Source organism: Calidris pugnax, unplaced genomic scaffold, assembly GCF_001431845.1.
Source record: "Calidris pugnax isolate Ruff unplaced genomic scaffold, ASM143184v1 scaffold103, whole genome shotgun sequence".
Taxonomy (NCBI): domain Eukaryota; kingdom Metazoa; phylum Chordata; class Aves; order Charadriiformes; family Scolopacidae; genus Calidris; species Calidris pugnax.
In genome coordinates, this window is record NW_015090990.1 from 6,354,803 (window position 1) to 6,367,298 (window position 12,496).

Sequence of the window (12,496 nt, forward strand, 5' to 3'; positions counted from 1 at the left end):
CCGGGCCGGGCAGCGGAACGCTTTACTCATCCCCCTTCGCCTCCCCTGCCCCAAGGAACGTGTCATTTTTAGACAATTGCATCACGCGCGCCGCAGCGGGGCACGGCCACGGGCGCCTCATCCAGCAGCCGCCGGGCAGAGCGCGGGTCTAGCAGCACCGCGGGGCGCGGGGTTCCCCCCAGGCACCCGAGTGTTAGGCCGGGTAAGAGCAGCACCCCCGGCTCGCCCTGCTGGAGACAGAGCACAAAATCCCTCGGAGGAGAGATCAGACTGTGGCCCCCGCTGGGCTCCCCTCCTTCACCACGAGAAGCTTCCCCCAGGGAGAGATGTAAAATCACTTTTCTATAAAAGCATAGTTTAATTTGGGGGAGAAAAAAAAAGTAATGGTCACATAAAGTTTGCTCCTAACTTTCCTTAATAGAGTGAAGTTTCCTTTTCCTCCTACTTTCAACTAAAGGCAGGGCAATTTTTTTCTGCAGGCAGCTGAATTCACTCAGCAAATGATTGGGGAGTTAGCAGTAGTTATCCTGATTCTACAGCTGTGACAAAAATGTTGATATCACTATTTTATGACTGAAGTATTCCAGGGGAAGGTGAATGAATTAAAATTTAGACCATAATTAATCACAATCCATATGTTCTGGCATTTCGAGCATGTTGAGAATCCTTCCTTTTGCCTTCGAAAGATGAGGCCTGAACTGCAGCAAGTACTGCATCACCCAAGACGTATAGCCAGCATTCAACTTTTTGTAGCTCAAACATCAAGCAAGGCAAATTTCTAGCATGAACACTTAAAAAGCTGCTGTTTTTATAGAATATAGCCTGCATTAACAGGCACACTGTCTCCTTTAAAACAAAAGAACAACCGTTTAGACCATTCACTTAGCTCATCTTTCAGTAAGCACCATGTCACGTAATTACCAAACCAAGTCTTCAAAGATATAAAAGCATGTGATTTTTGTAGTAATTGTCCACTTCTAAACATTTTCTGGCATGTCGATGTTTCAAAAAAAAAAAAAAAGTTCTGATTTCACTTCAAGATGAAGAGGTAAAACCAGAGTGAAGCAGCCAGAAATCAAAATCACAGTTGTAAGAAACCTAAACTGACAAAACAGTGATCTTACTTTAAAAAGTGGCATAGTCACTGATGGAAAAGTAATCGCTAGTGCAATTTTTCCTTCTTTCTTTTCATATTTTTTTTCCTGTTCAGCATTGTATAGGGAACACGCTAATGATTTCTTTATGATCCACTTCCGAAGAGCCAGAATCCATCCCCGCTACAGAGACTTCCCTGAAATGTCTCCTGGACCACTTTCAAAAACAATTCACTCAAAAAGTTTTCAACAAGTTCTCTAACACTATAAGCTCTGTTTAAACGATTATGTTTCTAAAGCTACTCCTCATCAACAAGATTAAGGTTTAGTTTACTAAACCAGAGTTGTCTGATTTTTTGAGCCTTTCTAAAAAATGGCTGTAGTCACATTTGAGAAATGACCCACAATAGTCAAACCTAGTCCAAAACCAGGGAAAAAACAGAAACTTATTCCTATTTTTCTATAAAAGCCTTGCTAGTTTAGTTACTTTAGATAACTGTACCAATTATTTTACTTAATGATACTTTCTAGACCATCTTTCTAGTATTGGCACAAATATGAAAAAGAGCAGTAGGGAATTTAAATAAATGTATTTAGTACACTGTTACCAAAAATGTTTACGTGTAGTCTAGAAAATATGTACCTGCAGGGGAAAGGGGGGCAAGAGAGGAGAGGAAGAGACACCTATGGCTTATGTTGCTATAGCTACAAGATGCTTAGATTCCCAGTTTCAGTGAATGAATCAATAGAAACCACAGCTTCACTCTCCTCTTTTATTCACCACAGGCAAAACGGGAAGATGGGTTGCTAAGCAACACCACACTAAAGACTGCAGCTCTTTGAAATTAGCATTACTGACTCCCCTCCATCCCAGGAGTCTCTTCTATTCGAACCCATTTATTAAGGAAAGAGCTTAAAAAAAAAAAAAAAAAAAAGCACAGCTACCAGGACACGCATTTTTAAAATAAGAAACTGTAAAAGCTGAAGGAAAGCTGAAATTAACACTCTCAATTAGTTGGAGTAAAGAGAAATTAAAAGAAGCCATCACTTCTACTGAGAAAGTAAACAAAGATTTAGTAAGGAGAGAAAAACTTTAAATTGGATTACATAAACCCAACGGCAAACAGAAAGGCTCTTTACTTCTTCTGGGAATACTATATTAAAGCAAAATTTTCTCCAAAGAAATATTTATAGACACCCTCTTTTTTTTTAAATCCAAAGATGTACCCATTTGCACTCTTCTTTTGAAGACCTCATCCATAAAAAGACACTAATGGCTAGACATGCTCAAGATGGCTAATAGGGAATTAAAAAAATCTTTTGTCTGCATTGTATAAGAATAAAGCTCTTCACCAAAACTTAGTCACAAAAAGCTCAAAGTCTCAATTTTATCTGTCAACCAACTTCTGTATCTTATCATTGTCATGACCTAATCTGTTACCTATCTTATGAAAGAGTAACATCCATCTTATGCTCATGATAAAAACAAAATAAAGTAGATGTAGATGCAGAGTAGTCTTGCCTGCTTTGAAAGCATCTTGAATGTATTGATGTAAACCCACTTATTTTTAGTCTAAACTTCAGCTACATGTTATTCCAATGCTATTGAGGAAGCAAAACCACACTGATCCTGTATGAATAGGGCTGTGTACAAAGAAATGCTGTTTTACTGGAAGCTGCCTTGAGAAAGCCTATACACTTATTCTTTTAGCAGTGGGAATAAAACCAAAGCAGCATAGTTTAAGAATTCATAGTCTGCTGATTGCCACAGCCCAGCTCCCTTACAGTTTCCCCCAGCCTCCGCATTTTTCCAGATCCTTCCATGTTCCTCATTCCACTCCCATAGCATTTTTTCACCGATCTCCTAAATCACCTTCCTCATAGCTCCACCACGCTGCACAACTTGCAGGCAAAAAACCAGGAGCCTGTACTGCGTCTGGCACAGTTTTGTACAGACAAACTGATTGCCAGTGCTCAAACAGAAGGGATGAGGCTACAGCATAAGTTTCAAGGTTCCATAGGGAAGGAGAGGCTGTTTATTTGGGTCTTTTCTCAATTCTAATATTCACACAAATCTTGTAGAAGAGTTAAAGTCCTGAGACATCTCTACTCATTTTAGTTCAGCTGCCCAGCAGCTTGAAGGTTACTGAAATGCAGAGCCTGGAACCCACCAGCAGGTAGCATCATCGCATAAGTGATGTTTGCCGATCTGTTTAGGAAATAAGGCTATAAAGTTATTACCCCAGATACAGCACCCAGTTATTGATAAGCAAGATTAGATAGAATTGTAAGCAGGCTCCCTTTTGTAGCCTTAGCATTCAATTGTCATAAAAAAGAAACCCAAAAAGCAAACGAAATTACTTACACAGTGCCAGCATGAAAAGACAGTTACCGGAGGAAGAAATTGAAATCGGTTATTTTAAGAAACTTAATCACTAGTATATTAAGAATGCCCTTTTCATGCCAAAACATTACTTTTCTAGTCAAATACATATAACACCAAGTGCTGTTTGAAAACCAAATCCAGCAGTGCAACAGTGTTTTTTGTAAGGCTTTTTTTTCAAAATTTCTGCATCACTGGAAAAAACCCAGATCCTTCTCCTTTCTCTCATTCATTTCTGACATGCCATTGCTCCCTTAAAGATCCAAAGGTATACTCCCTAGGAGAGACAAGACCATAATCCGCTGTAATCAAAACGATTTCTCCAGAAAGTTATTTTATATGGATTAAACAAAATGAGTGTCAACTTCTGCATATAAGACTCTACTATCTACACATGCAATGTTGAAAGACTAAACAAATTAAAAATGTCAAACATTTCTCTTCACAGAAATATGACACGTGGCTAACAGCATGAGTAGAAAATAAATTCTGTGTAAGACTTGCATGATCTATAAAAGTCTTTACTGAATATTTACATAAGGTCTTAATTTTAAATATTAAATTTTCATTAAAGATGTAAGTTTCATTGAGAACAATGCATCTATCTGTTTTTTCAAGATTAAAAAATAAAATGTGCTTATAAAAAATGTAAAAAAAAAGCCATACTTTAGAAACATACATGTAATAATAAAGATTACACTGTAATTATAAACAAACAGCTTACATGAACTGAAATCCAGCATCTTAACAATGGACCTGCACTAGATAGCACCCAAAACAACAGCCTATCCTACGTCAAATGGACAAAAAATACTGAGCTAATGCTTTAAAACGTCGTTTTGCAATGTTGATAACACTTTACATAGCATGCATGTAAGCAGTATCCTCTTCTGAATAAGAATAAATAAAATTTATTTTAGGGCTGCAGATTTGTCTGGAAAATAATCCAGATCTCTAGTGTAATTAAGTTAATCATATTCACAATAGCTTTGTGCTGCTTTGGTCTCCGTCACTGCAGTATTTCATCCGTAGTTTCTGAAGTCAGATTAAACAAACAAGTCTATGAGCCACACAAAAAAAAAAATTCATGCTCTTAGTGATGTGCGGGCCTTGTCAAGTATTTCCTTTCTGATCTTTGGATAGTTTGGATGTGCTTCAAGGACCTGTCAAAAGACAAAACAACCCAAAAGTTCTGTGTCTAAAAGGAAAGAATACTGTGTTTAGTTATCCCCCTCAACACCGAGCTTACACATTCTGAAACTAAAATCATGACAACTTTGCTTTAAGAATGCATAAAAATTTAACTGTGGCCAGAAACTACCATGTATGGAGGTCAAGAACAGCTTTATCAAAGATGCCTTGCTTCCCTTTCACGCTGCTCTGTCACCTTGGTGCAAAAGGCACTGGAGTCAAGGGCTAAAGCCTATGGGTGGCTTGAATTCCTGACAGTATGCATGTATTCCTGACAGTGACCTCTGGAGACATTGCCAAAGTCTTAAGTATACTTGCTCTATAATGATAAACTGCTCTTATGTTTTCGCTCCCTCAGGTTCTTTCTTACTCTACTCACAGCATCTTCTTGCTGTTTAATTCCGTCTTCTCTCTTATCCTTCCATTCAATTTTTCCTTTCTAGTTATCTTTATTTCCCCGTCAAAAGAGCAAATATAATTCATTATTAATACTAATAATTATTATTTCATAATGCTCACACTGCTGCTGTAACAGTAACCCTTCTTCTTATTCTGCAGATGCGCTGTTTATGCTTGGAGCACACAAAGACAATGCAATCCCAAGCACAAACACAGGCTGAGCAGAGAATGGATTGAGAGCAGCCCTGAACTGAAGGACTTGGAGGTGTTGGAGGATGAGAAGTTCAATATGAACCAGCAATGTGCACTCACAGCCCAGAAAGCCTACTGCATCCTGGGCTGCATCAAAAGAAGAGTGGCCAGCACTCCGTTGAGGGAGACGATTGTACCCCTCTGCTCTCCTGAGACCCCATCTGGAGCACCGCATCCATCTCTGGAATCCCCAACAAAGGAATGACATGGCCTGGAGCACCTCTCCTATGAGAACAGGCTGAGAGAGCTGGGATTGTTCAGCCTGAACAGGAGGCACTAGGGAGTCCTTATAATGGTCTTCCACTACCTAAATGGGGCCCACAGAAAGATGGGAAGGGACTCATATCAAGGAGTGTAGCGATAGGATGAGGTGTAACACTTTTAAAATGAAAGAGGATAGATTTTAAGATTAGATACTACAAAGAAATTCTTTACTGTGAGGGTGGTGAGACACTGGAACAGGTTGCTCAGAGATGGTAGATGCCCCATCCCTGGAAGTGTTCAAGGCCAGGCTGGATGGGGCTTTCAGCAACCTGCTCTAGTGGGGGGGGTCCCTGCCCATGGCAGAGGGGTTGGAACAAGATGATCTTTAAGGTCCCCTCCACCCCAAACCATTCTATGATTCTATGAATATTGAAAGTTACTTTCTAACAATGTCTTCTGATATTGACATTTGAATAACTTCCTCAGCTATACTTCTGTATGGATTTACTAAGCTGCAACCACAGGGCCAAAAGAAGCTACTGCCACTTGAATATGCTTTCACATATGATAGCCAGACACTTTATCTCTTATTTTCCTGCTGGCCAGGAAGGAGCTTAGGTTAAAACAGATCATATAGAGGCTATTTGATTTAATCAAACTTATTACATAGGGAATCTTTATGACATCAAGCTGTGTGTTTCAGAAATTTCAACTCAACAAAATAAAGGATTATTATGCACAGAAATGTTGCTACAGTAGACATATTAAGTACATATTTGAATTCTACCTTATGACAAACATCGATTGCATCAACGTATCTCTTTCCTTTCAGGTAATTGAAAGCGAGCTTGTATCCTGTAAGTAGAAGGGGAAAAAAGGCGACAATTTTCATTTCTGTACTGAATAATGAAAATATCACATTCAAATTCATTTTGGTCACCATAGTTTTCTGAAATCAGTAGTTTGTAATATTCCCTCATCTAAGCCTGTAGAGATCGAAATCTCTCCTCAAAGTCACTTCAAGTAGTAAATAAGAGTCCTTTACACCACTCATAGCTATGTCTGAATCAAAAGACAACATTATTCTGGAGAGCATGTGTTACACAGAGAATACAGAATGGTTGTCCTCTTTCAATTACTGTGCTACCCCACAGCGTTTCCCGCTGTGACCTACAATACACTGCCCCTTTGTAAAGGCAATTCCATTATCAAAGGAAGAAAGAATCAAGAAATAATCAGGAGAGCAATAACAAACTAGGGAATTAAAATGCTATTCTGTTCCACTGTCAGCAGACCACTGATTAAGAAAAGTCACATGGAATAGCTAAGTCACATAGCAACATGTCAGGCTGACGCTTTCAACATAAAAGATACAGCTCAAGTATATCAGCCTGGACAGGGATCAGGACTGAGGAGGGGGGAAAAGAAAAAAAAAAAAGAGATCATAAGCATGCAATTTCCAGAATTTTAAATTTTTAATCTTTTCATTTATGAACTTATCCTCACCAGCAAATGAGTATGAGGAATCCGATACCAGTTTATAGAGTTTTACTTGCCAGATGCAGTTTGTGCTGCTTTAACCATTTTAGTTTTAAACCATGACAATTCTCACAATTCTGTATGCAAAACTAGAAAAACAATGTGCACATAGTACCTTCAGTATCATACTCTCATTTTTTGTATGCAAAACTGTTCCACAGTTTAATTTCACTGAGACATTCTCCTGTCTAGACACCAAATGATTTTGTAATTTGTTCAATTCCTATGCTCTAGAGGACTTCAAAATAGCAGAAGAAAATCTTGATCTGTGTTCGCTACAAACTCAAGAAACCACATCTTTTTACTATTATAACTTCTTCTTTCTAATATGTTTTATTTGATCAACAACTGATCTCTTAGTCAAGACATCCATAGGTCAATCTACAGGAGCAGGAACAACTAGTAAAATTACTGCATACTCAGATATCTAGAGATTTTCCCATATAACTGAAGTCTGATTTCTATCAGTCATTTTTATTTCTGTTTTGACATCCAAGTCTTCCTTCTGCTTTGACCCTCCTAATTTTTTGACTCACTGTACATAGGGTTACACACGCTTGGCAATTCATCCGCGAATGTGCATTTTTATATCTTTTACTGTGTAATAATAGCAGGAGCTAAACCATAAAACATTTAGTTCCATTAATAAAACTCTACGTTAATCTACAGATCATATTAGATAAAATCATGAACCAAACTATTGCAGAATCCAGGATTTAAAGTTAAAGGACCAGAATGTATGGCAGCTCATACAACAGTTACAATTTTGTTAAAAAAACACTGGTTTTCCAGTGACGCCAAAGGCTCTCTCACCCTAACACTAAAAAAAAACCTAGGGCACAGAAAATACCACAGACTAAAGACCACAAGTAGTATGTATTTTTGAGGGGCCATAAGCATAGACCAAAACCTGGAACAGAATTTGTGTAAACCACCAGCCTCAGGACCTAGAGACAGATTCTAGGTGTTGAATAAGAAAGGTCATTTTATCCTATGTATCTGTTCCACAAATGGTTTCCAACATTAATCTAAAAACGTGACTGTTTAGTGCAGACTTCAATTAACCATCCAAATTAGAACTTTAATAGTATGCCACATTTTCAGTCAACCATCTTTCTTGAACCATATATATTTAAAGACATTTAAATAATTCATTTTAAAAATCTTTACGTATAAAACCTTATCGATATAAATAGATAATTGTTCTGATTATCAAAATGCAATAATTAAATCAATGATCTGTCACCATCAGATATATATTGGGTATTATAAATGGTTCTCTACTGTAGACAGTACATACTGCATTACTATAAAAACCAATACTGTACTTACAGAGGAAGTGGCTCACAAAGAGCAAACTAAAACTGTTTTAGAGCAAACCTTGTACTAAAATAGTAAGTAGAAACTTCTAAAGTATCATAAAGCTGCTACCTCTTTGATGGGGGCTTTCCAAGTGGCTGTTAGGTACATCTTTAAACATCTGAGGTTTTTATGTGAGGAAACCAGTGACACCTTACCTTTATGTAAAAGTAAAAGCAGTCTTTCCAGTAAAACGTAGTAGCTGTTTGATTCCTACTGTAGTGGCTGAAATCGTGTGTATATGTTATGTATACATACCTATTGTTGGATTTGCTTGGTTTCCATATTTCCAGGCCATCTCATAATTTATTGCTGCATCCTTATATGCTTGTTCCTTTTCCATTATGTATCCCATGTATTCATAAGCCTTGCAGCATGACTGCAAAATATAAATATTCATTCAAAATTTTATTTATGTAAGCTTATATGTAATAATGCCGAGAGCTTAATTGCTTAAATACTTCAAATAAATACAACTGGAAAGCGTAAGTGATACTTGTACTAACTTTGATGATCAGATAGTCTTGATTTAAAACATCTGTAACAGAAATAAGTTATATGGAGTTCTGCACAGCAACTTCCTATGTTACTCTGAGTCAAGCACAGAGTACATCACAGAGGACACTACAACTACTTCTTCAAAAAAGTTTAGAGCCTTCAGGAACCCTGTAGATACCTCTCTCTGTTAACAATAACCCTATAGGAGCTGCATTTTAAGTCCACCCAGAAAGTGTGGATATTGTTTGTTCCACTCTTTCTTAATAAGGTATTTTCACAGTCATATTTTTGTAAATTGTTTTTACAGGATCCTTTTACACAAAGCTAAAACAGACACAAGTATCCTGAAGAGAACACCACCCACTAAATATTTCATTTTGTGTAACTCCAAGTGGCAAGCTACGAGCATCTGAAAACCAGTTTTCAAGAACTATTGTGGAGTACATGGAAATACTAGCCTTGCTTGTGTTACACATAAATATAAATAAATTTAACTGCATAATAAAAGTTAGCATGAAAGACACAGTAATTCATATATAAATCTTATATTTAGTACATAAAGAAGGAAAAAAGTTACAAAAATAAGCAAAATCTTAACTACCGAATGCCCTTACTGTGAATAGCTTATATTATCATGATGCCAATAGGTCAAATATTTTCAAGAGAAAAATGAAGCTTTTATGAAAATATACACCTTTTTTACATAGGCAAAGAAATGCTGATATATAAATTACATTCCATCTTAAAGTTCACTATTTCCAGTTAGGCTTGCAAAATCTAGTGATGAAAAGCTTTCAAATCACAGCATACTGGGATAAGTAGTATGGGAATTGCCTGGAAGATAAGGATAAAAATAAACTCCCCCTCACATTTGTGACAAATGAAACAGAAAGCTCAAAAAACAAAGAAAAGTAATCAGTAAGATACCCTAATTTCATAGAAACAGCCTGCTCATTAGGATCTCAATAACCAAATTTGAATTTTTTCAAATCAAAACAAACCTGTATTAAAAGATACTAGGCTTTTATGAAGTTTTCACTCAATATATTTACTTAGACTGTGTGTATATATATCCACATCACTCAATCTTGACTTCTAAAAACAATTCTAAAAACTAATTCATCACAATAACGTGTTTCCTCAATCGAATCAAATCTTCCAAACCAGAGAATACCATGCAAAATACTGTCTCATGAATTAACAAGATATTTGTATAGTACAATTCCTGCTTAGCTGCTTTGCATGCCAGTTGGAGAAGAGTCACTATTTTCATTGTGCTGTTTTGTTAAGGAACCAGAGTTGCAGACTCCTAATTTGCCACCCTCCTTACTATCAAGTAGAGTTTGTTAATTTAAGTCCCTCAGAGGTTTCAAACTTTTTAGAGGAAAACAAATTACTTGGTAGGCTATGTTTTTAGAGCTGCTTGGGAATTTCTGCAACAAAGTGTCATTTGTAGTCTATAGCTGCTCAACAGACCATCTATTTGAAGATATGTCTTATTTTGGACATGATTTGTGTTTATGTTCCAGTGCTACAGATTTTGCAACTTCCCTTAGCCATCTGGACAAAAGTGCAACTGACCTGTAGGAAGAATTTTTTGTTAACTAAATTCAAACTCATTTTCTGTCAAAATGAAAATAAGTACATCCTATTTTAGGAAGCATCTCTGCAAAAGTACATGATACCATCATACCACGAACTGCTGTAGCCGCCTCTTAATTTTATATGTAGAAACAAAAAAAAAAAGAGTACAAGTTCAAAAAAGTCTCTCTCTCAAGGAGGCTGCAGAAATGTGACTGAACAATGAACCTTAACTCCTATACTGATGAATTCAGAAAAAGAAATATCAGGACCTTTTCTAAAACAAATCTGTGCACTATAAACAATATCCTGAACCTTCAGCATAGCATTTATGGAAGACTAACCTACTGGATGTGTCTCACGTGAAAAAAAGTGAAGTGTATAGATGAAAAAATGTGATCAGCAAAAAAGGACAAAAGGAAAAATAAGCACAAGAACTAATAGCCATGCTTCTTCCTATAGTCAAAGCAGTTTTCCTGCTCAGAAACCCTGAGGTAAAAACATTAGAGCTTGTCCCCAGACAATCTACCAGACAGTATCTTTACAGCAGAGAAATAATGCTAGCACATAAACAAAAGAAAACCCTGTATAGTAGTAGGCTTATGAACATAAATGATGTTTATAAACATATTTTCAGATACAAAGATAACATCTCTCAATAAATGGAGAAAGTCTGCAAAATCTATATGGCTACATCTTTCTTCACCAGGTTTGTGAGACTCAGTAAAATGCATCTCCGACATTCCACAAACACGTTAAGCTTCTAGTGGCACCACAGCTAAAACCTGTGTAAGTTATTACAGAATATGAATAAAAATGACTAAGCATTCACAGATTTGTTTACTGTGTCCCACTGTAAAGTTGCTGGTTTCCTGTCTTGTTTTCATCTACTTCTAAGTAAGTGAAATACTAGGCAACTAGAAACAGAAATCCATTTCAACTCATCTTTCAGAGGAAAACTCAACATTTAGATGAATTACAGTCAAAGGTTACTAATGGGCATTCACTTACCCTGTTATGACGGAGGCATCGTTTTAGTAATTCACCTGCCATATCATATTTTGCAGATTGAATATATATATCTGCAAGGAGAAGCCAACTCTTTTCAAACTCCTCTGCATCAATGGGATTCCAGCTCATTTTTGAAATCCGTTTTAACTGACTTCTGGCTCGTGGAGTCTGTTTCAAGATCATGTAGGCTGTGGCCATTCCCAAAAGTGCTGGTATGTGATCCTTCTGCAGTAAAAAGCATAAGGATCACTTGATACTTTTTTACTTCACTTTTAGCATCTTTTTTAAAGTTAGACTTCCACCAGGTATCTGAAAACTAAACTGAAAGCTAAATCTCAGGAAATAAAGATAGAACATTCAACCTTACAAACACGTTTTCCACCTAGTGCTATGATTATTTCTGTAAACTAGTCATGATAAACACCACATTAAGTGGCTGAATAAAAGTTTGGGCTCAAAAATATATTCTTCAGGCTCAGGAAACATTGAAAGCATCCACAGGTATTTCAGCTCAACAAGACACATTCTGATAACCGTTAAGAGCTATCCTTCTGATACACAAGTATTTACTTCAGATAGAATTTGAACTCACTTGAAGTGGTGTTTTCTACTTTTACAAGTGCCTGTCAAATGTGACTAACAGGGACACCAACTCCTACAACTACGTGTACAGCTCCTAAACTGCCTGTATTCAAAAGCTATGTATAACATACCTGCCTCTACACCTCTTTGTAGGGTTGTGCTGTAAATAGGCTTGCCATAGTGGGTTGAAAAATAATGACCCTACTAAAAGCCCCTCTTCCATGTAATTATGAGCTCCCCCCTCTTCCTCAATAGTCACACTTAGGATGGATCAATAACCTCTGAAGTCTGAAGACATCTAAACTACATATTTTATGTGACCCTGGAGAGAAGGCAAAGCAGAATGAGACATTCTTCCTGCTAGAATTGTGTCACCATGTGAAAAACATATATTCACAGGACC

The 12,496-nt window shown here is 37.0% G+C and overlaps 1 protein-coding gene across 2 annotated transcripts in view; it reads right to left on the reverse strand.

The window, feature by feature from the left end:
* Positions 1-4,368: 4,368 nt before the first annotated feature.
* Positions 4,369-12,496, reverse strand: part of TTC21B (tetratricopeptide repeat domain 21B) — a 38,022-nt gene continuing 29,894 nt past the window's right edge. For both annotated transcript variants that reach the window (XM_014954260.1, XM_014954261.1), the window contains 4 exons: positions 11,512-11,736; positions 8,680-8,800; positions 6,311-6,378; positions 4,369-4,640 (listed from right to left, as the gene is read on the reverse strand). In XM_014954260.1, the coding sequence (XP_014809746.1) occupies positions 4,563-4,640; positions 6,311-6,378; positions 8,680-8,800; positions 11,512-11,736 (492 nt within the window). In that variant the 3' untranslated portion in view covers positions 4,369-4,562. The remainder of the gene's footprint in view (positions 4,641-6,310; positions 6,379-8,679; positions 8,801-11,511; positions 11,737-12,496) is intronic.